Raw genomic sequence first — 25,341 nt, forward strand, 5'->3', positions numbered from 1 at the left:
ACCCACAACCCTGGCGTTGCAAGCGCCATGCTCTACCAACTGAGCTATACGGGACTATATTTTCACACCTTTCATTATGTTTCAATGGATGGCTAACGGGTAGCATACAGAATGTATTGGAATATACTCAAATAACAAGGGGCCTATTGCAAACATCGATGGCGCTAGATTATCGCCAGCTGATGTCTCGTTAAACCATCAATACGCACTAAATTCACCCGCACAGCTGATCTCAATTGCAATCATTATTGGTCATCTCATTACCGCTCCCTCAAAGATGATGCCGGTGTTACTTAGTCTGTATGTAGTGTGTGTGTGGGGTGTCAGTGTAAGTATGTGTGAGTAGAGTCCAGTGTGTGTGCATAGAGTCAGTGCAAGAGAGCAAAAAAGGGTAAATGCAGGTAGTCTGGGCAGCCATTTGATTAGCTATTTAGCAGTCTTGTTTAGCAGTCTTATGGCTTGGGGGTAGAAGCTGTTCAGGGCCCTGTTGGTTCCAGACTTGGTGCACTGGTACCACTTGCCTTGCGGTAGCGAAGAGAACAGTCTATGGTTTGGGATGCTGGAGTCTTTGAAAAAATGTTGGGCCTTCCTCTGACACCGCCTTGTATAGCTGTCCTGGATGGTAGGGAGCTCGGCCCCAGTGATGTAGTGGGCCGTACTCCCCACCCTCTGTAGCGCCTTGCGGTCGGGTGCCTTGCAGTTGCCATACCAGGCGGTGATGCAGACAGTCAAGATGCTCTCAATGGTGCAGCTGTAGAACTTTTTGAGTATCTAATGTACTTCTAACATCGTTACATTGCTTCATCCAATCATTGTTCAAACTTTCTTCTTTCCTCTATATATTTAAATATCTAAAACTTGAACATATATACTAATATTTAGACTTCAGACAACATCTTGTTTTCCAAACGTTTAAGCTTGTAAAATTACACTCTAACTATGAATCCAATGTAGTATATCAATCCTGATATACATATTCAGAACCCGATTATATGCATAATACAGGCTTGAATCATGATTCTACTAATATTTTTAATGTGCCAGTCTGAGTGCCAAGCACCTATTTTCTCAATTTCCATGTCTTCACTCCATTGTTTTCCTTTCACACAAACCCAAATTGCATTACCATGTTAAACACCCTCCTACCGATCTCCATGGCCTCCCACTTCCTCCAAGGCTTACAAGCCCAAAACAAGTGCCTTGATTAAGGCATGAACAGTTTATTCATCAACCTCTTTTTTCCCTGTGAAGGTTTTTTCCCTTTAATAAAGCCCATTCTCATCACTCGTTTACGTAATTAAATATTTATTTCTGACAAATCTCGTATTCAGAGGCTTGATTGATGCGTCTGCAGATTGGCAGGCATTTAAAAGAAATTAAAACAGACAGAAAAAACTGCAAATCTACTATGCAATCACAACCACTCAGAACAAGACACATAGTACATCTAGCCATTCAAAGGGAGTCCTCTTTAAATAGTGTGTTTTAATTGCTGACGAGAGAGTCTTTTCAAAGGAAGTGGGAATCAAGGAGAGAGGAATTGAAGGTAATTGGAAGTCGACAGTGCGTAGTTTTTGGACGAGTCACGTGCTCCGTGCGTTTGACGTGCACCTGTTGCCATTTTGTTTGTGACGCACACTGATAATCTATGTTGGTGGGAAAAGTACTCACACACAAATGGAGCTTGATGACTACAGTAAAAAGCCCCAAGTTAATGAGTTTCATTCATCCCGAAAGTCAAAGTGGTGTTTTGTGCTTTTCAACCCACCAAGGGACACATGAAGGGGTAGTTCAACAAATTACAAAAGTATATATTGGTTGCCTTACCTTGTCCCTTTAAGGTGGGAATATCACATTTCTAGATGTCAACAAATAATAATCATAGAATAGCGATATGTTAGTATATTGCAGTACAGTATAGTATTATAGTATGGTAGTATAGTATAGAGTAGTATAGTTCATTCTTCATCATTTAATTTTCCACTTGACCCTCTCTCTCATCTTTACTCATCCATCCATCTTTCCATTGATTATTTCTCTGGCTCTTTTCAATATATGTACGCCATTACCAAATAGCAGACAGCGATAGATCACGTCAACAACTGTGACAGCTAATGAGAGGGACATATTTCATACCGCAGCAACGTATACATATATATTGCCATTTAAAGTCTATGAAAGGATGGAAAGTCGAATGAAATAAAGCACCTCAGTGGATGCGGCTATCAGGCTGAAATGAACCGAACAACATGATTCTCACATAGAGGGACCTGAGTGTATGATATATTCATATGTTCTACCAATACAGTGTTTTAGTTGTGTAATGAATTGGTTAATATATTTGCATTGACATAAACTGTATTTCAACAATATCAGTTAGTTGTGCAATATATTATATTGTCATATCGTCTGAACATTCCTTTTTCTCCCTCTGTCCACAGACCTACAACGACCTGGTGGTGTTATATAGTAAATAGTGTGTAATATATGTTGGCAATATACACTGAGTGTACGAAACATTAGGAACACCTTCCTAATATTGAGTTGCACCCCCCCCCCGCCCCCCCCCCCCCCTTTTGCCCTGAGAACAGCCTCAATTCGTGTGTTGAAAGCGTTCCACAGGGATGCTGGCCCATGTTGACTCCAATGTTGTGTCAAGCTGGATGTCCTTTGGGTGTTGGACCATTCTTGATACACACAGGACACTGTTGAGCGTGAAAAATCCAGCAGCGTTGTAGTTCTTGACACACTCAAACCGGTGTGCCTGGCACCTACTACCATACCCCATTCAAAGGCACGTCAATCTTTTGTCTTGCCCATTCACCCTCTGAATAGCACACATACAGAATCCATGTCTCAATTGTCTCAAAGCTTAAAAATCCTTCTTTAACCTGTCTCCTCCCCTTCATCTACACTGATTGAAGTGGATTTAACAAGTGGGATCATAGCTTTCACCTGGATTCACCTGGTCAGTCTATGTCATGGAAAGAGCAGGTGTTCCTAATATTTGTAAACTCAGTGTATGTCAGTAATGTATATTTATACTGTATATTAACTGTCCTTTTTGTCCCTTTTGTCTTCCCCTCTGTCCTCAGACCTACAATGACCCGGTGGAGACAAAAGGTGCCCAGACGAGCCAGCCTTCCTCGCACATGATGCCCCCCAATCCGCCCCTGTACAGCGTGCCACCCCAGCCCTCCTCCCCCTACAGTCTGGGGCCGGGGGGCTTCCCCCTCTCAGACCTGCAGAGCTACGCGGGAGCGCCGCGTCACGCCCTCTCCCGGACCCTCAGCCAGTCCCAGATGCTGCCCAGCATTAGTGCCTCTCCCCCCTCCTCCTTCCAGATTAGCCCACCTCTGCACCAACAGCTCTCCCTGCACCAGAGCTCCCTCCTCAACCAGCCAATCCGCATGCAGCATGGCCAGTCCCAGCCAATCATCTCCCACCAGATGGGTCTCCAGGCCTCCCTTCACTCACCTCCTCCTGGGCAGCAGGTTAGTGTGACTCGGAGAGTGCCGATATCACCAGCATATCACATATCACTTGTGCACTAAATTCTATGGAATAGTGGACATGCTTACTTTGTAGTATATGCTAGTGTGGACAGTATAGACCCAAAAATATATAATAATAAAACATACAAATAAACATTTACGTTCCTCAGCTTTTCGTCAAGCATGTATACATTCTACCCAGATTACGTTGAATAGCAATCTCTCCCTGCCTCTCTTCATTCTCCCCTCCTCTCTCTTTTAAATTCAAATGCACAGTACATGTTATTGGCTCCCTTGAAGGACTATGTTGCCAAATCCAATTAGCAATTAAACTAATCTCAAATTAAAATGTAACAGAATTTGGCATTCGGACCATAAGTAAAGAGCAAATCTCTCTCCCTCTCTCTCTACTCCCCTGCTTTTCTCTCTCATTCTCCCCTCTCCATATGGCCAGTATACATTGTCAAAAACTAAAACTATGGCCTCTCTCTCCCCGTCTCCTATAGGGATTCTCCCACCTACAGTCTGAGTACCAGAAAAGTGTTGGTTCCCAGTCCCCGGCGGCCCCCAACCCTGGGGGTAGACAGAGCCACGATTGGGACAGTGAATACTGCGATAGGGAGTGTGGTGGCAACCACTGCAGGTGAGCAGCCCAGACCAGTATCGGCTTTGTATAGGAAACGATTGTTAATTCCAATACTGTTTATACCTTAGAATAGGGCCAGTTTCCCTGACACGGATTAAAGCTAGCTCAGGACCAAGACATTAATTTAATGGAGATTTTCCATTCAGAATGATGCTTTAGTCCAGTACTTGGCTTAACCTATGTCCGATAAACTCGCATAGATAGTATTATTTAATGTTAGCTTAACTGTTCAAATGAAAGGACTTTGTTGAATGCCCTTGAATACACAGTTGTATTATTTAATGCAGGCTCAAATGTTCATTCAAAAATCCCTTTGAGACTACGGCACTTTGTAGGCATATATCTTTGAATTGACTTTGTACCATTTCAGTCCTCAATGTTGGCTCAGCTATCTACTGCATATGAAAGGGCGTTTGATACGACTCATGTGCCCCTTGAAAATTCAACGCTTTAGTACATAACGCTGGCTTAGTCAACTAAATAAAAAATATTGTTGATTCTACTGTGTAAACCTTCGAGAGTACACATAGTTGTACTACTTAATGTGCTGAATCAACCTCTGAGGCCTCTATATATCACCTTTGAATATATACTGAACAAAAATATAAACGCAACATGTAAAGTGTTGGTCTCATGAGCTGAAATAAAAGATCCCAGAAATCTTCCATACGCACAAATATCTTATTTCTCTCAAATGTTGTGCACACATTTGTTTACGTCTCTGATAGTGAGCATTTCTACTTTGCCAAGATAATCCATCCACCTGACAGGTGTGGCATATCAAGAAGCTGATTAAACAGCATGATCATTACACAGGTGCACCTTGTGCTGGGGACAATAAAAGGCCACTCTAAAATGTGCCGTTTTGTCACACAACACAATGCCACAGATGTCTCAAGTTTTGAGGGAGCGTGCAATTGGCATGCTGACTGCAGGAATGTCCACCAGAGCTGTTGCCAGAGAAATGAATGTTCACAACTGCAGACCAACCGCAATTTATTTAAATTGACTGATTTCCTTATATGAACTGTAACTCGGTAAAATCTTTCAAATTTTTTCAGTATACTATTGAATCAGTATTACTACTTAATGCTGAACATGTATTATCCACGTATTATACTTTCTCAGTTGTTTCTATTGAGATGTCTGTCAATTTATTCAGTGTAAATTTTTCCGCTATGGCACTGAATAATCATCAAAACTTCTGTTAGGAACATCTGTTTGGAGTGTACTCCGACAAACACATGACGAGCTTTATTAGTTTAAGGTTAGTTTTACAGCTGTCCCTACTGTACTTCAAAGGGGAAGCGTTGAAAGATTTTTCATCGGCATGTTTTTTTGGGGAGTAAGTAGTATCACCTCCCTGAGTCTGTTTTTTTTATTTCCTATTCCTTCTCCTCTCACCGTCTCGCTCTCTTCTCGTTTTCAGTGGCAGCATGATAGCCAGGGACAAGCCACTCTACCTCACTTGAAGCCGGAGGCCGCCATCAACAAGAAAAGACACCAGGGAGTCAGCCCTCAACATCCCCACCCCACACACAGCACCTCCCCGACCCATCCACCCCAACCCACGCCTACCACCACCAACCACAACCTTTTTTTTGTCAATGTAATTTGGGGTTTTTAGAAGGATTTGTGCAATTCTGACGACTACTAGCGATCCCTCTCCTTTTTAATTTTTTCGCAAAGCACTTACAAATATCCAGGCATATTTCTTTTCGCGCCGGATTCTAGAGCACTCATCTTTGTCTCAGAGTAAAAAAGTGAACTACCATGAAAATAGTCCCCCTCAGGGACTAAACTGAGCTTTAATTAGAATAAGAAGAGCAAAAAGCCTTCTTCTTCTCCTTCTTCTTCTCCTTTAATCCTATTTACATTTATTTTGTTTAGTTTCCTTGTTGTTGTTGTTGTTTTTATTTATTTCTCGCTTGCTACATTTGCTTTTGCTAATAACAGTCCCTGTACTGTAGGGAAAATACTCTTCTGGTAGGTTTCAGCACACAGGGCTTGATGTTACTGTAGCTTTGCTTTAGGGTCTGTGACTTATAATAAAACAAAGTGACAGGGGGGAAGGATAATTACATACATTCTTTTTTTGTAATATGAAAGACCCATGGAGGTTTACCAAGCTGTCACAGTGTGATTGTAAATATCACTTTTATGGGATCAAATTGGGAATTCGAAGTCCAGATGGCTTTTTTCTTCTTCTTTAATATTACCTGTAAGTCATTGGTTTGTATAAAAAAAAATATCTTGTGTGCCTGTGTGTGTGTGTGTGCGACTGTGCGTATGAGTGCGCACGTGCATGTGGGTGTGTGCGTGTGTGTTTTGTGAATTTTAACAGCCTGTGCAGGTGGATTTCAGAGGAGTACTTCACACACTCGATCTTGCATTAAATCTGTGCTCACTGGTGTGATTTTTCCCAATAAAGTTCAATCTCAAACCGAATACAGAGTATGTGTCCCGCAGATCATTAAATGGAAAGAGCGAGAGAGAGAGAGAGAGAGAAAAAGGCAATGAGAAAGAGCGAGATGTAGACACGTACACTCACAGGTGAAAAGTGTTGCCTCAAAAATCCTTGGCTACTGTCTTTGTTGATTTTATTTTTAATTCACCTGGTCATGTTAATTGTCAATTTTCACCCACTCAACATAAAGAGGTAAACTAAAAATGCTATATGTTAATGGTTATGTCACAGAAACATAGCAGTGGGTTTCTAGTAGCTTCTTAGGTGTTCTATTGTGTTGATCTCATCTTTAAGTTTTGTGATAAATATTAATGCATTTGATGACAAAGATATATGTTCTTATTTTCACTGTAGCATAATTTCAATTTTTTTAGTTGTAATAGAAATATAATAACATTTAAACCTGCCAATTGTAGTTATTTTATTTGTAAAGCCAGTAATGATAATTATTTAAAAATTGTTATTAACTTTTTTTGCAAGTTGCCCGTCAGCTATTTGACAGGTTTCTTATTTACGAAAGAACATGAGATCATTTTTGCTTCTTACAATGGAGGTGCATTTTATTCAAATTGTATTGTTTTTATGTTTGGTTTTATGATGATGATAATATTATTTTGGGGGGGTATTTTTATTTTACATTTATATGCTGGTTCTTTCTTTCCTCGCCGGCGACATTATTTTCTGTCACAATGCTTATTTTATTTCAAATCTCCGTAATAAAAAAACGTTAAAAGAGAAACAGGCTGTCACTGACTCTTTTTTCCAGCACAGAACATTCTATTTTCTTCCCTTTCAGTCAAGTATCCGATCTAAAATGGCATCCACTTAACACTTGGACAATGTCCTAAAACAAGGCATTTATGCTTCCATAATATCTATCTTTTGTTTCCAACCCAGAACATTCCATATGTTTCCTATACTTAATTTTAGTCTTATGGCTGGACTCAAATCAAATGCCATGGCTTTACTAATTAGCTGTCGTCGCTAGAGCTAACACCAACACCGGCCCAATCTGAATGTTGTCCTCAAACTTTCTCCGCAACCATGAGCAGATGCAGGCTTGAATTTGCTTTGCTGCTGTGTGAAAGTGGTGCATGGTGTGGTGGGCGTCAAGTCAGAGCTAAAGAGAACAGAGAAATGCATGGCGTTTGTACGGTATACAAACTCAGGCATCCATCCAAAATACAGATTTTACCCCAATTGCACACAAGTCTTCCAGATAGAGGAGAGAGAGGAGCTGTTCAAGGGAACTGTCACGACCGCTCCATTTTATGTTTTATTCATTTGCGGCTAGCATCTCCCTCTCTCTCGCAGTATTGAATTGGCAAATAGATCATTATTGAACAATTGGAAAACGTGAACTGCCACTCGTGATATGACACACATTATATGAAAATCAGTCATACATTCTTAATGGAATACCAGATAATGGAGTTTTTTTTGGCACAGCCACGTTGGGCTCTTTCTTTGTGTGTGTGTGTGTGCGTGAGTGTGTGTCCATGCGTGTGTGCATATGTGAACACAATGTTTGGGAAGGTTGGGGTGATGGCTCCTCTGTGCAATGTTGAAATGGACATTATTTTCCCTTTCCTTGAAGTTACAATGCCCTTCCTTTATTTGACAGTTTCTCCACCTTGATGCTTACTACTCTCTATGGTCATTCTGACAGTCATTCTGTGCACCGCAGTAAACTAAACAGTAAATATTGAGCCGCCAGCCTCAATTTGACAATTTTGGCAGGTCCCTTAATCCTATCGTCCTTCACAAAGTCAAACTCACGGGGGAAAAGTAAAATGAAACCTACAATTTATAGTAGAAGAAGTCATTGAAAAGAGTCAAAACACTTGTATCCATACAATCAAAAAAGCTGCGCTTTTCCATATTAAGGACAACAGACCTGGGCCTGTATTCACAAAGGGCCGGGAAACCAGCCCAGAGTGTTGATCTAGGACCAGTTTTGCCTTTTAAATCATACTGAATAAAAGGGAGAATCTGATCCTAGATCAGCACTCTGAGACACTTTATGAATACGGGCGCAGAGATACAGTAAGTAGGTGATTACGTTCTCTGTTTGTTGAGGTCTGTTTAGATTGGTAGCGATCAGATGTATGGTGTACATACTAGGATATAAATGAGTTGGTAACAGGGGTGTGACATTTGAGGTGGACACTGGTGTGGCCTTTGTGGCCTTGGTTTGGAGCTGTCTACATGGAGACAATCTGTTAGATCAGAACAGAAACTTTTTCACCATGGTGTGGGCATTGGTGGAAAGTGTCAAACCCTCTTTTTTCTGACAAACACATTTTTTTTCTTCATTTGCTCTGTTGTGGTCGCATAACGGACCAACTCTGGATTCCAAGTCAACATTTTTAGCTCACCCGAACACATGAGATGGTGCCTAGCTAGTGAGCCTCAGTAGAGAGTTAGAGAGTAGAACGTCAGTGTTAGGTGCGGCCTTCAAAATCACATGGCCACCTGACTAAAAACCTTGTCAGTTGCAACTTTGGTTCTGTGTTAGAGCGAGAACAGGAAATGTAGGCGGTTTTGACAAGAACAGGGTTTCACTTTGTGTTCATTTAATCTGTTTGGTGTTTGGAGATTCAACAGTATGAAATGATTCCAAAAAGTGCCCGTGCAATTTGCATTTATAGCAATCCTGCGAGAAATGATCATGTAAAAGTTCTATGTTGGGATGTAGTTATCATTAAGCTAATATTTTAGTAGGAATGCAGTTATTACAGTAAAATGTGTCGAGATCAGGCTGTGAAAAATATGTGTGGTTATCATACATGTTATATGTATGATAAAATGCGTAATATAAAAAATGTCCCTTTGATATACTGTATGTATATTTTATTCCATCATAACAATAATGGCAAAAGGTTTTATCATACGGGTTGTTTTCCCAACCCAATATCAGGTTCACTGTAAATGAAAGGATATGTACAGTATTGTGACAGAGTTATCTAAGAATATGACAAGGTGCCATGTTTATGATGATAAATGCCCCTAAGACAGATTCTGAAACTTCAGGTGAGACTGAACTTCTCTCTATGACTGGTCACCAGAGCAGTGTGCTGAATATTACTGTTGCTTTCGAATTACCATATTACCAGTCCTTAAGAAGCTCTTTAAGATCTTGATAACGTTACCTCCTAAAATGTACATTTGAAATTATTTTTAGCCACTTGCTCTCTTTAAGTGTCTTTTAGTCTCTTGTTTGATTTATTGCTTTTTCTCCTTTCTGTTTTTCCGAACAGCTGAATACCTTTCCCAGCTCTGCAAATGTACTGTAGTTATGGCCTTAACAAAGGAATACATGAACACATAACATACATTGATTTAGTTTATGATCAATGAATGTATGAATGAACTACAGGCCTTTAGACTCTTCCCATTGAGTGGGGATACCATTTATAAATAAAATAAATAAATATGCCATTTAGCAGACGCTTTTATCCAAAGCGACTTACAGTCATGCGTGCATACATTTTTGTGTATGGGTGGTCCCGGGGATCGAACCCACTACCTTGGCGTTACAAGCGCAACGCTCTACCAGCTGAGCATTTATGATGTTTATTCCACATCGAAATAGCTGCCATTTTACAACTTCAGGAAATGAACAGCATTGTTCATCAATGGCTATTTAGAGTGTCTTCAGAAAGTATTCACACCCCTTGATTTTTTCCACTTTTTGTTGTGTTCCAGCCTGAATGTAAAATGGCCGACACACAATACCCCATAATGTCAAAGTGGAATTGTGTTTTTAGAAATGCTTACAAATGAACGGAAAATGAAAAGCTGAAATATCTTGAGTCAATAAGTATTCAACCCCTTTGTTACGACAAGCCTGAATAATTTCAGGAGTAAAAATGTGCTTAACAAGTCACATAATAAGTTGCATGGACTCACTCTGTGTGCAATAATAGTGTTTAACATGATTTTTGAATGACTACCTCATCTCTGTACCATCACACATACAATTTCCTGAACGGTCCCTCAGTCGAGCAGTGAATTTCAAACACAGATTCAACCACAAAGACCAGGGAGGTTTTCCAATGCCTCGCAAAGAAGGGCACCTATTGGTAGATGGGTAAAAAAAAGCAGACATTGAATATCCCTATGAGCATGGTGAAGTTATTAATTACACTTTGGATGGTGTATCAGTACACCCAGGCTCTACAAAGATACAGGCATCCTTCCTAACTCAGTAGCCAGAGAGGAAGGAAACCAACTCAGGGTTTTCACCATGATGCCAATAGTGACTTTAAAACAGTTACAGAGTTTAATGGCTGTGATAGGAGAAAATTGAGGATGGATCAACATTGTAGTCACTTTACAATACTAACCTAAATGACAGAGTGAAAAGAAGGAAGATATTCCAAAAGATGCATCCTGTTTGCAATAAGACACTAAAGGAAAACCCGATTCAGTCTGCTTTACAACAGACACTGGGAGACAAATTCACCTTTCAGCAGGACAATAACCTACAACACAAGGCCAAATATACACTGTAGTTGCTTACTAAGACGAAATTGAATGTTCCTGAGTGGCCTAGTTACAGTTTTGACCTAAATCAGCTTGAAAATCTATGGCAAGACTTGAAAATGGCTGTCTAGCAATGATCAACAACCAACTTGACAGAGCTTGAAGAATTTGTAAAAGGATAATGTGCAAATATTGTACAATCCAGCTGTGCAAAGCTCTTAGAGACCCACCCATAAAGACTCACAGCTATAATCACTGCCAAAGGTTTTTCGAACATGTATTGACTCAGGGTTGTGAATACTTACAGTGAGGGAAAAAAGTATTTGATCCCCTGCTGATTTTATACGTTTGCCCACTGACAAAGAAATGATCAGTCTATAATTTTAATGGTAGTTTTATTTGAACAGTGAGAGACAGAATAACAACAAAAAAATCCAGAAAAACGCATGTCAAAAATGTTATAAATTGATTTGCATTTTAATGAGGGAAATAAGTATTTGACCCCCTCTCAATCAGAAAGATTTCTGGCTACCAGGTGTCTTTTATACAGGTAACGAGCTGAGATTAGGAGCACACTCTTAAAGGGAGTGCTCCTAATCTCAGTTTGTTACCTGTATAAAAGACACCTGTCCACAGAAGCAATCAATCAATCAGATTCCAAACTCTCCACCATGGCCAATACCAAAGAGCTCTCCAAGGATGTCAGGGACAAGATTGTAGACCTACACAAGACTGGAATGGGCTACAAGACCATCGCCAAGCAGCTTGGTGAGAAGGTGACAACAGTTGGTGCGATTAATAAATTAGCAAAGATGTCCAAAAACATGTTTTCACTTCATTATGGGGTATTGTGTGTATATGGGTGAGAAAATGTTCATCCATTTAGAATTCAGGCTGTAACACAACAAAATGTGGAATAAGTCGAGGGTGAATAGTTTCTGAAGGCACTGTATGTGTGGCGTCAGTCTTGGGCTATTGGGGCAGCAAAAATGTCTTATTTCCGTTTGCACGTGTTCTTTTTCGCTTGCTACAAGATGTATTGCTATATTGAGGAGTATGATTCATGTAGGTATTGCTTTGTTTTAATAGATAAATGACAATGTATTGCTAATAGATCAATGTAGATATATTGCTATAGAGGAGTATGATCCATATAGGCCTATTGTTATACTGTAGGTACATGTATATATATTACTTTAATGAGGATCTATATCATTAAATCTATAAATTATAAATTATCTATATATCAATAAAAATATGATGATCCATATATTGCTGGTGTGTCCCCAGGTTTAAGAACACAGTCCAGATCACCAAGCTGCTGCAGGACCTGGTGAACCGCAGTAAGATGGCCCGCTGCCGAGGGAAGTTCGTCTGCCCAGTCATCCTCTACAACGGCAAAGTACGATTTTGATATACATTTATATATCGGCCCTGTTCGAATACTCTTCAAATGCACCCCTTTTCCCTCCATTTCTTGATGTAATCACTGATCTGATAAGACATAATTAGTGAAATCAATGCAGTGGAATGCTTGCCAACACTAGCCTAATCCTGTCATGTCAGATCAGTGATTACTTCGAGGAAGGAAGGATGCATTTTAAGAGTATTTGAAAAGGACCCTCAAGTCAGCTCTAGCCGGCTAGGCACATTCCACATTCCTTTCTGAGATCGCTTCCATTTTTAAAACTGTAATTTATAGTAAATAGTTCCAATCCCCCATATTGATGATCTTGTTCCTGAATGGGAATGCTAACACAGGGATGTTTTTACGTCACTTATATTATTTTAACGGCTAGGCCCATTACTACTTTGTTATTAGCCTACTATGGCTATTATGATCAAGTCTGTCATTTCAAATCAAATTGTATTTGTCACTTGCGCCGAATACAACAGGTGTAGACTTTACTTTGAAATGCTTACTTACGAGTCCTTTCCCAACAATGCAGAGTTAAAAAGTAAGTAAAAATGGCAATCAGTGATATCAACATTAGGTGGACAGATTGAAATACTTTGGTAGTGTGAATATTTCTGACAGATCTCCATGGGAGAATTTTGTATTGACACAAAAACGGCATGAAAAGTTGAATTGGCACGTTCAGTCTATATGAAAACTGTGGTAGTGGTTGAGAACATTGAACAATTGGTGGCCAGAAAACAGTTGACTGACAAAAAGTACTCTTTCGTTTATTAACTCTGTTTCATTTTGCTGCGGGCTGCATAAACCCACATCCAAGCAGAGAAACCACTGTGCTCACTTACTCTGAGCAGAAAAAGAATAGCACCACTGTTCTCTCTGTCTCAGTTGTTGTTAACTCTCCCCTTGAGGATGACTCGAATGGAGAACCGCAGACATAACTATCTTCTCATCACATTGTGTTCTGTGAAAGTAGGATCATGTTATTTCTGTGAGGGAACTTTTTATGTTCACCACAGATATGGCAGTAGAAAACCCAAATTAGAACAAGTGAAGATGGAACAGGTTTTTTGTAGTCATTTTAAACACTTACTAAGCGTTGAGCTACACTATTTGAGCAATATCACCCATACATATATTTTAGACCCCGTAGCAGTTTTTGAAAATGTTCAGGAGGAATATGTCTTTGATCCAGTTTGTGAACATATTTGTAGTAAAAAGCATGATGTATTGACATGACTTTTGATTGGTGTAAATAAAAGTATTTTATAATTGCTTTGAGTTGTATCTTGTTCAATACAGCTAAGCAATATTGGTAAACTATTAGAATTCTGAACACAGCCAACATGACACGTTGACCTCCAGAGTTGCAAAGGTAAAGTAAAGGTAAGCTTTTGTAAAGCTCCATTGGGTTCAAAATTGACTAAAGGACAGTTGGCGAGGACAAAAATAGACTGTATTGTTAGGCTTGTTGTGTCAGTTGTCTTTTGCCTCTGCTTGTTAAGAGTCGAGAGGAAGTGTGCTATTGCATTTATGTCTTTTCTACTCTTCCGATAATTGTTCTAACCTGGAGTCTTTTTCTAAGAAATAACTGCACTTCCAATTCGATATCCATATTTCATGGCCATTCTCTCTCTCGTGTTCTACTCCCCCTCTCTCCCTCTTTCCTTCTCTCTCTATAAGTGACAGTGCTTCCACTCAAAGGTTTCTTCATTCAGTGTCACATATATCAAAGAAAGCCAGAGGTTGTGTGTTTGGACTTAAAAGGCAATGAGGTAAAAGAGGGTTGGATTGAGAAGCTACCCAAGGCAATGTCATTAATGCCAATCAAAGTAAACCAAAGGTAATACCATGCTTACAAAAGGTACACGATAAGGTTTTACAACTTGGGAACTGCTAGCGATGATACCTATTTTTTGTTGTTGTAGAAAGAGCAAAAATGCCTCTTCTTACAGTTTGCCCAAACTGACTTAGAGATCCAGAGACATCTTAGGGCCCGGGTCTGTACTGCTGAGAATGGGCTTGAAGCCAAAATGGAGGGGCTGTTGCCAGGCTCTTGGGCAAAGTCTGGTGCACTGTACTGTAACTGCAAATAGAGGATGAACACTTCACGCTGCAGCAAAGAGTAGAACTTCACTCAGTAGGATACTGTGGGACTGAGACAGCTGTATCCACAAATTGGGCCAAGAATCGTCTCTACTCAAAGCTTATACTTTGGCTATTACAGTCCAACATAGGGTTTCCCCTTAGTCACTTTGCAGCTTTAAGGGGAGCTAAATTGTTTGATATTCATAGCAGGAATCAGAGTTTAGAATCCCAAGATGGGTGTCCTGCCAATCCTATTTAGGCTGATTTAGTCCAATAGAAGTATCGATATGGGGAAAGGAGAGCTCTCATTGGTGTAATAAGAGTTCGATGATTGACAGGATATGATAATCCCGCCCATCAGGGGGTTTAGAAGCTTAAAATCCCCCATATTGTTTGATGATCTTGTTCCTGAATGGGAATGCCAACACAGAGGCGTAGGGACATGTCAAATTAGCAGTTTCACATATGAAAATCACATTTTCACATGTGAAATAGCTGTTTCCACATGTTGAGCTTAAAATTCACGTGAAAACATTTATTCACATGTATTCAATTTAGAGTTCACATGTTAACACCACCTTTTCACGTGAGAAGAATTTGCGGTTTCACATGATAAAAACTTTCACATGTGAAAATGTGAAAAACTTTCTTGTGAAAATCTCATGTTCACATGTAAAAATCACATTAGCAGTTTCACGTGTAAGAAAACTCCACGTCAAAATCTCAATATCACACGTGGAATTGCAAGTTCACATGTGAAATCCATTCACATGTGAAAATCTAATTTGCAGTTTCACATGTAAGAAACATTCACATGTGAAAATCGAACCTTTCACATGTGGAATTGCAAGTTGACATGTGGTGGTGAAATAGTGTTATTCTCCACACATGTGAAAAGGTGGTGTTAACATGTTGCAGTAGCAATGTATCCACATATGGAAATGCTAATTCTATAATGCCATTCTGTAAAAAGGTAATTTAGCCTGCCTGAATATAATAATTCAAGTGTGTTAAAAATTATTATTTCTTATTTCTGAACCATTTCATTTTACATTTTTGTCATTTAGCAGACGCTCTTATCCAGAGCGACTTACAGTTAGTGAGTGCATACATTTTTCATACTGGCCCCCCGTGGGAAACGAACCCACAACTCTGGCGTTGCAAGCGCCATGCTCTACCAACTGAGCTACAGGGGGCTATCCATTTGGAGTGGTACTGCTGCAGGCACACACCTCTCTTCTTCATACGTTGGTCAGTGACCATTGGAAGAAGCCCAGTGAAAAAATGAGCGCGGTCAGAGTTAATCAGTTAACTCAAGTTTACTTTTTGTAATTTTAGTGCCCACTTATGGGGCATTGTATAAGTGTTCATAATACACTGAAAACATCCCAAATATATAATCTATACAGCTAAAAACGACAATGCGATGTCAAAACAAGTTGGCTTTGAGGTTACAGAAAGTGTGTTTATCAATTTGCCAGATTTTGCTAACGGTTACTTTGGACAAAATCAAAACAACAATATTCTTGTAATGCTTTTCGTATAAAAAATCTTAAATTAGAGCTCAATTTGAGCAAATGATGAGTTTGCGATTAATCGTGATTAATCACAACAAATCCTGCAATAAGCTCAATAAAAATATATATATATTTTGACAGCCCTAGTTGACATGAAAATGCTAATGAAAGTGAAGTGGTCATGGTTGCTCATGGTCACCTGCAACTTGAAAATTAATGTTGGTCCTCTTGGTCCAATGGTCAAGACTTTGGCTTCTCCAGTGAGAGACCCTACAGTTCCAAAAATACATGTAAAACTCATAATAAATATCACATGTGAAAAGTTGTCTGAGTCCTGTGAGAAATTAACACACACACACGTCTGACTCGAATAGTGTTGAATACCCTGAAATCCACTAGTATTTGGGGCCGTCAGTGTCAGTTTTTTCCCCTACATCAGATATGTTTGAATTTCATCTGTTAGCCATGAACCTTAATGACTTCATCTTGTCATTCAACTCCCACACCACCCACACCATTCGCCTCACGAACGACATATAATAGAAAACTAGAATGCACTGGAAAGGCATAACGTTTTTATTGGATTATCAAATGAATCGAAACGACTCAATAAACAACGTGCATCAACGTGCAATCCATGAATCCTCCGCCCTAATTGAATAATGTTTTATTTTTATTTATTTTTTTAGTTCCTGTGTTTGTTTTTGGCAGTCGCCATCTGTTTGCTTGGACTCTATTAATATGCCATTCGGTTTTGATTGGGCCTTCGTTTTTGTTCTCCTCCACCAGCATTTCTCAGCTTCTCTCTCTCCCCCAATTGTCATGGAAATCATTAAAGGCGCCAAAGCAAGAAACAAAAGAACGAGCGTTCATTCGTGGACCCGAGCCAAACCCCCCAGAACTGTAGCCTAATTATGACGGAACAATTAAGGACTGTGCATATTTATTGACAGAGGACTTTACACATGAACATATGCTCATGAATACCAACAACGGAAGAACAAAAAAAACCTCTTGAATGTCTATCTGATGTCGTTCTTATCAAACACCCCTGGTTTTCATAGGCCCTCACACCTTCCCCCTTCCCCTCCTTTTTACACTCCATGGTTGCCAGTCATATTCTCCTCTTTTTTTTTTTGTCTGTGGAACAAGAATTTCCAATCTCTGCATTACTCAGAATTCAGATCACAACCCTCTCTCCTCCAGTAATATGAGTCTACTTTAAAATTCATAACTACATTTGGAAGAATAAAAGGGCTCTGATGGAATATTTCCAAGAAGCTTACTTGAGCAAAAATTACATATTTAATAACCCTAACCTGGCTCTTTAGTACATACTGTAATAATAACAATAATAAAATAGGAGAAACTCCCAGCCATGCTTTAGCATGAAATGACTACTCATAACTCCTGCCTCTGGGAAAAGGGGGGTGAGTGAGAGAAGTCTTGTTAAAGTTGGCCGAGTCAGCTCACTCTGTGATTCGCTCTGTCCTTTTTCATTTGTCCGGGAGCCAGTTTGAATGAGATCAAACAAACATGATTGAAGCTCGGCTGAGTTGCGCTGTGCTGACAAGGGTTGCTGTTTTAGCCTGAGCTCCTCACTGTGCAAATATTCCACATTGTTATTGAAAGTGGTGTTGATTTGAAAATGATTTGATAGTCCTTCACGCGGGGATAATGTAACGCCTTGTGTAGTACAGAAATCCTGTTTTTGAATATTTACCAAACTCATCTTTCATTTGATTCTCGAAAGTCATGTTTTGATTTGACAGTACCTCACAGGAACAACTGCACAAGTGTGTGAGGAAAAAAAGATAACATGCTTTTCCGATATGAATTGCACTGCTAGTATTAATCTCACACTTTCAGGCCTTTCTGCTATTGTGCTAGTTGTTCTCTCTCGCTCTCTCTCTCTCTCTCTCTCTCTCTCTCTCTCTCTCTCTCTCTCTCTCTCTCTCTCTCTCTCTCTCTCTCTCTCTCTCTGTGTGTGTGTGTGTGTGTGAGAGAGAGCGCATTGTGGGACGTCCTGAGCTGAGTTAGGTCATCTCTAATCAGAGCTCCAATTTTCTCTCTCTCTCCACTGTCTATTCTCCTCTTTCTCATCAAATACTAATACCCTTTGTGAGGCGACATGAATAGAGACACAGAGACCCCTAGTGGTTCGGATAAATAGTACATCAAGACCACATAGAAGACTAAAGTTGTGTACTCCATATGCTCTTGCACAATCTGTTTCTTGTAGTTAGCACTGCAGCAGAAATTAGCAAAAGATTATTTAGTTTTTTTTTAAATCACTTTTGCATCACATCTGCATGAACAGTTATATGCTGTAATTAAGCATGGCATTTTAATAAATGAAAAGGGGACATTACTAGCATCGACGTTTTATCACTTTAATATACAGTGTTGCATGTGATTATATACTGCATGTCCAATCATAAACAAGTGTCCACAGAGGTCATTGTTTTTATTTATTTATATAAATGTATCGCTAATGCACCTGTTGCAGGTCAGCACTATGGTTAATTCCAAAAGAGATTCCACTGTTGGTATCTCTAGTCCCTTTGTTTGCTTGGTAAACAACATTGCCAATATTCCATCTATTTTCCACTTTCTACTTTAATACCAAAATGACAACCGCAAAGCACATTCACCATTGGACCAAAACAATTGCTGAATCATGACACCACCAGGAGGTCAACGAGATGGCTAAACGTTAACAAAGAGAGAGCATGAACAATGTCACCGACATTCCATTCTGGACTTCTGTTAACAAGGCCCTTTGAGAAAGACATAGGTGATTCCTGCATTCCTTATTTAGTGTGCTACTTTTGACCAGTGCCTCATACTGTACTGAATATGAGAAATAGGGTGTCATTTGAGACACAGACATAGAGTGTGCAATGACTGCAGTCAGAGAATCCTGTGTCATCCCCTCACGCTGCTGTGTGGCTGTGGCTCACTGCATGGCTCAGTGAGCAGTGGAATGGACTGATGAGGTGACCTGAAAGCAGAGATGAGGGGAGGAAGGAAGGAGGAGGAGGAGTAGGGGGGGTGAGTGTCAGGCTAACTGTAGAATCACTGCTCAACGTTCCCCTGGAGACCGGTTGACATGAGTCGACAAAGGTGCGAACGGACAGGCAGAGAGGTTAGTATAGCCTCTGGTGGGGCTTGTGAAGCCGTGTTGGCTGGTGGTGGGCGACATGACTGTACAGGTATTAGTCTGACAAGGAGAGGTTCTGAGGTGTTTTTTTACCAGCTGTCTGTAGAGGCAACAGAAAAAATACCACGGGTAAACCTCCCTTATTCAGTTTAAGGTATTTATAAGTTTCTATATTCATTGATTGAAGAGTAGTTAATAATACTGACAAATTGACAACAAAAAATTGGAGGGAAGAATCTATATTGAAATAGATTCATATCAATATATGAATATCCAAATCCTTCTGTCTAAAATAACAAAAATGTTTTACTCTCCAGACAACGGCTAGCCATAATTGTAAGAAACCCGATGCGACCTTTGCTGAATACTGATGAGGATCCTACCGCTGCCACCAATTTGCTCCTTTTTCTCTCTCTTGTAAGTGGCCTCCCATTTTTTTATCAAAATATATTCACACAATCTTCCGCGGCCTCCCTTCCAGACGGTGGATCTAACGGGCTGATTGGCAATTTTTCCAGCTAACTGATAGAACACTGAGGCCGCTGCCAATCTCCTAGACCCCCAGTTGCCATGGCAACCCCCCAACCATGGCTAGCGACAGGGGCTAATATGGATTCTCCATCCTGATTTGGTAGTCTGATATACACTATTATTATTCCCTCTCTTTGTTGTGCCGTGGAGCTAGTGGAGCCACTGAGACTAGATTTACCGGCATGTGGCGGCTGCACCTCACTGATATTGTGCCATTACTGTAAAAATCTAAAAGGAGGTGTTATTTGCAACACTGATTTACAATGGCAAGTATCACACTTCATGGATATCCTACTGTTCCCTCAGCAGTAGACTGTAAAGCTATCATGGGCATCCCAAATAACACCCTATTCCCTACATAATGGACTACTTATAACCAGAACCCTATAGGCCCTGGTCAAAAGTAGTGCACTACATACACTCTTAGAAAAAAGGTGCTATCTAGAACCTAAAAGGGTTCTTCGGCTGTCCCTATTGGAGAAGGCTTTGAAGCACCCTTTCCACAGAGGGTTCTCCATGGAAACCAAAAAGGTTCTACCTGAAACCAAAAAGGGTTCTACCTAGAACCAAAAAGGGTTATCCTATGGGGACAGCTAAAGAACCCTTTTGGAACCCTTTATTATAAGAGTGTAGGGAATAGGGTGTCATTTGGGACGCAGACATCATCTTAGCTGTAGTGGCTGCGGGCAGTTTGCCTTGAGTTAATAAACTAGATTACCCACTGGTTCTGAGTTTTATTTTGGGGTTTCCTTTGTTGCCAACCAGAAATGTGAGAGAATGTGCGCTATACACTCATTGGCCAGTTTATTAGGTACACCCATCTAGTACCGGGTCGGACCCACCTTTTCCTCCAGAACAGCCTGAATTCTTCGGGCATTGAAATGTTGCTCAATTGGTATCAAGGGACCTAATGTGTGCCAGGAAAACATTCCCCACACTACTACACCACCGCCACCAGACTGTATGTTGACACCACGCAGGATGGGGCCATGGACTCAAGCTGTTTACGCCAAATCCTGACTCTGCCATCAGCATGACCCAACAGGAACCGGGATTCGGCGGACCAGGCGATGTATTTCCACTCCTCAATTGTCCAGTGTTGGTGATCACATGCCCACTGGAGCCGCTTCTTGTTTTTAGCTGATAGGAGTGGAACCCGGTGTGGTCGTCTGCTGCAATAGCCCATCCGTGACAACGACCAACAAGTTGTGGGTTCCGAGATGCCATTCTGCACACCGCTGTTGTACTGCGCCTTTATTTGCTTGTTTGTGGCCTGCCTGTTAGCTTGCACGATTCTTGCCATTCTCCTTCGACCTCTCATCAACAAGCTGTTTTCACCCACAGGACTGCCGCTGACTGGATGTTTGTTGTATGTGGCACCATTATCTCGGTAAACCCTAGACACTGTCATGCGTGAAAAGCCCAGGCCGTCCAGCCATTTCTGAGTTACTGGAACCAGTGTGCTTGCCACCGACGATCATACCACGCTCAAAGTCGCTTAGGTCGCTCGTTTTGCCCATTCTAATGTTGAATCGAACAGTAACTGAATGCCTCGATGCCTGTCTGTCTGCTTTATATAGCAAGCCGCGGCCACGTGACTCACTGTGTGTAGGAGCGAACCATTTTCGTAAAAAGCTAGTTTGTTTAGTCAGTCAGTTGAATGAGAAAGTCAACTGAAGAGAGAAGCACTGGTACCAGATAAACAAATATTGTAAACTTTTTTTAAACCCATTCGTACATTGTAATGCTTGGAATGTGTTGTCATGTGAAATGCTTTAAACAATGCCCAAGTTAATTTCTACCCCCGTCTAATGTCCAGTTATTAAATTAGTTGTATAAGTAATACAGTGTTCTATACAACAAAACTGGCAACGAGGAAGAAACGTTGTCACGTTTGTGTTTTTTACTGAGTTACAGTTCATAGAAGGAAATCATTCAATTGAAATAAATTCCTTAGGCCCTAATCTATGGATTTCACATGACTGGGCAGGGACGCAGCAATGGGTGGGCCTGGGAGGGCATAGGCCCACCCACTTGGGAGCCAGGTCCACCCACTCTGGAGCCAAGCCCAGCCAATCAGAATGAGATTTTCCCCACAGAAGGGCTTTATTCCAGACAGAAATAATTGTCTCCAGCACAAGGCGCACATGTGTAATGATCAGCTTCTTGATATGCCACACCTGTCAGCTTTTTGTGCGTATGGAACATTTCTGGGATCTTTTATTTCAATTCATTAAAAATGCTTTACATGTTGCATTAATTTTTTGTTGTGGTCAAAAGTTTTGAGAATGACACAAATATTAATTTTCACAAAGTCTGCTGCCTCAGTTTTTATGATGGCAATTTGTATACAGTGAGGGAAAAAAGTATTTGATCCCCTGCTGATTTTGCATGTTTGCCCACTGACAAAGAAATGATCAGTCTATAATTTTAATGGTAGGTTTACTTGAACAGTGAGAGACAGAATTACAACAAAAAAATCCAGAAAAACGCATGTCAAAAATGTTATAAATTGATTTGCATTTTAATGAGGGAAATAAGTATTTGACCCCCTCTCAATCAGAAAGATTTCTGGCTCCCAGGTGTCTTTTATACAGGTAACGAGCTGAGATTAGGAGCACACTCTTAAAGGGAGTGCTCCTAATCTCAGCTTGTTACCTGTATAAAAGACACCTGTCCACAGAAGCAATCAATCAATCAGATTCCAAACTCTCCACCATGGCCAAGACCAAAGAGCTCTCCAAGGATGTCAGGGACAAGATTGTAGACCTACACAAGGCTGGAATGGGCTACAAGACCATCGCCAAGCAGCTTGATGAGAAGGTGACAACAGTTGGTGCGATTATTCGCAAATGGAAGAAACACAAAAGAACTGTCAATCTCCCTCGGCCTGGGGCTCCATGCAAGATCTCACCTCGTGGAGTTGCAATGATCATGAGAACGGTGAGGAATCAGCCCAGAACTACACGGGAGGATCTTGTCAATGATCTCAAGGCAGCTGGGACCATAGTCACCAAGAAAACAATTGGTAACACACTACGCCGTGAAGGACTGAAATCCTGCAGCGCCCAAAAGGTCCCCCTGTTCAAGAAAGCACATATACATGCCCATCTGAACTTTGCCAATGAACATCTGAATAATTCAGAGGAGAACTAGGTGAAAGTATTGGGTCAGATGAGACCAAAATGGAGCTCTTTGGCATCAACTCAACTCGCTGTGTTTGGAGGACCTGCCTATGACCCCAAGAACACCATCCCCACCGTCAAACATGGAGGTGGAAACATTATGCTTTGGGGGTGTTTTTCTGCTAAGGGGACAGGACAACTTCACCGCATCAAAGGGACGATGGAAGGGGCCATGTACTGTCAAATCTTGGGTGAGAACCTCCTTCCCTCAGCCAGGGCATTGAAAATGGGTCATGGATGGGTATTCCAGCATGACAATGACCCAAAACACACAGCCAAGGCAACAAAGGAGTGGCTCAAGAAGAAGCACATTAAGGTCCTGGAGTGGCCTAGCCAGTCTCCAGACCTTAATCCCATAGAAAATCTTTGGAGGGAGCTGAAAGTTCGAGTTGCCAAACGTCAGCCTCGAAGCCTTAATGACTTGGAGAAGATCTGCAAAGAGGAGTGGGACATAATCCCTCCTGAGATGTGTGCAAACCTGGTGGCCAACTACAAGAAACGTCTGACCTCTGTGATTGCTAACAAGGGTTTTGCCACCAAGTACTAAGTCATGGTTTGCAGAGGGGTCAAATACCTATTTCCCTCATTAAAATGCAAATCAATTTATAACATTTTTGACATGCGTTTTTCTGGATTTTTTGTTGTTGTTATTCTGTCTCTCACTGTTCAAATAAACCTACCATTAAAATTATAGACTGATCATTTCTTTGTCAGTGGGCAAACGTACAAAATCAGCAGGGGATCCTAAAAACACATTTCCACTGCATTTCAGCCCTGCCACAAAAGGACCAGCTGACATCATGTCAGTGATTCTCTCGTTAACACAGGTGAGAGTGTTGACGAGGACAAGGCTGGAGATCACTCTGTCATGCTGATTGAGTTAGAATAACAGACTGGAAGCTTTAAAAGGAGGGTGGTGCTTGAAATCATTGTTCTTTCTCTGTTAACCATGATTACCTGCAAGGAAACACGTGCCGTCATCATTGCTTTGCACAAAAAGGGCTTCACAGGCAAGGATATTGCTGCTAGTAAGATTGCACCTAAATCAACCATTTATCGGATCATCAAGAACTTCAAGGAGAGAGGTTCAATTGTTGTGAAGAAGGCTTCAGGGCGCCCAAGAAAGTCCAGCAAGTGCCAGCACCGTCTCCTAAAGTTGATTCAGCTGCGGGATCGGGGCACCACCAGTGCAGAGCTTGCTCAGGAATGGCAGCAGGCATGTGTGAGTGCATCTGCACGCACAGTGAGGCGAAGACTTTTGGAGGATGGCCTGGTGTCAAGAAGGGCAGCAAGGAAGCCACTTCTCTCCAGGAAAAACATCAGGGACAGACTGATATTCTGCAAAAGGTACAGGGATTGGATTGGGCTCACTCACAATTTTGCCTAAGAACACAGCCATGAATAAAGAATGGTACCAACACATCCTCCGAGAGCAACTTCTCCCAACCATCCAAGAACAGTTTGGTGACGAACAATGCCTTTTCCAGCATGATGGAGCACCTTGCCATAAGGCAAAAGTGATACCTAAGATGCTCGGGGAACAAAACATCGACATTTTGAGTCTGTGACAAGGTGTGAATGAAGGAGTCAGGTGCAGGAGGTAAAACACCGAAGTCCAGAGTTTATTCCATTTACATAAATCAAACGCTCCCAGCGTGAAAACGAAACTAATACAAGGGAAAATATTCCACCTTGGCAAGTACAAATAGAAGAGTAGCTCAACCGAGCTACTCGCTCTCACAATAAACAATCACTCACAAAGACAAGGGGAAAAGAGGGAACAGTTATACACATACTAATTAGGGGAATGAGCACCAGGTGTGTGTGATTGACAAGACAAGACATGACAAGTGGAGTGATGAGAATGGGATCGGCAGTAGCTAGTAAGCCGGTGACGACGAACGCCGAAACCTGCCCGAACAAGGAGAGGCGGCTGCCTCGGCGGAAGTCGTGACAGTACCCCCCCCTTGACGCGCAGCTCCAGGGATGGCCAGGAGGACGCGGAGCAGGACGAGTCGGATGGCGACGGTGGAAATCCCTCAACAGGGGGAGGGATCGAGGATGTCCCTCCTTGGGAACCAGCACCGTTCCTCCGGACCATACCCCTCCCACTCCATGAGATAATGAAGGCCCCCCACCCGACGCCTCGAATCCAGTATGGAACGGACAGAGTACGCCGGGGCCCCCTCGATGTCCAGAGGAGGTGGAGGAACCTCCCGCACCTCAGACTCCTGGAGTGGACCAGCTACCAACGGCCTGAGGAGAGACACATGAAACGAGGGGTTAATACGGTAATCAGGGGGGAGTAACAACTTGTAAATAACCTCGTTTATCCTCCTCAGGAC

The 25,341-nt window shown here is 41.3% G+C and overlaps 1 protein-coding gene across 2 annotated transcripts in view; it reads left to right on the forward strand.

The window, feature by feature from the left end:
- LOC311137995 (TOX high mobility group box family member 2-like) overlaps positions 1 to 7,336 on the forward strand; it is a 142,639-nt gene extending 135,303 nt beyond the window's left edge. For both annotated transcript variants that reach the window (XM_084172640.1, XM_084172641.1), the window contains 3 exons: positions 3,096 to 3,494; positions 4,001 to 4,137; positions 5,570 to 7,336. In XM_084172640.1, coding sequence (XP_084028766.1) covers positions 3,096 to 3,494; positions 4,001 to 4,137; positions 5,570 to 5,612 — 579 coding nt within the window. In that variant the 3' untranslated portion in view covers positions 5,613 to 7,336. The remainder of the gene's footprint in view (positions 1 to 3,095; positions 3,495 to 4,000; positions 4,138 to 5,569) is intronic.
- The last annotated feature ends 18,005 nt before the right edge of the window (positions 7,337 to 25,341 follow it).

Source organism: Coregonus lavaretus (assembly GCF_964263955.1).
Source record: "Coregonus lavaretus genome assembly, chromosome: 12".
In the NCBI taxonomy this organism is placed as follows: Eukaryota; Metazoa; Chordata; class Actinopteri; order Salmoniformes; family Salmonidae; genus Coregonus; species Coregonus lavaretus.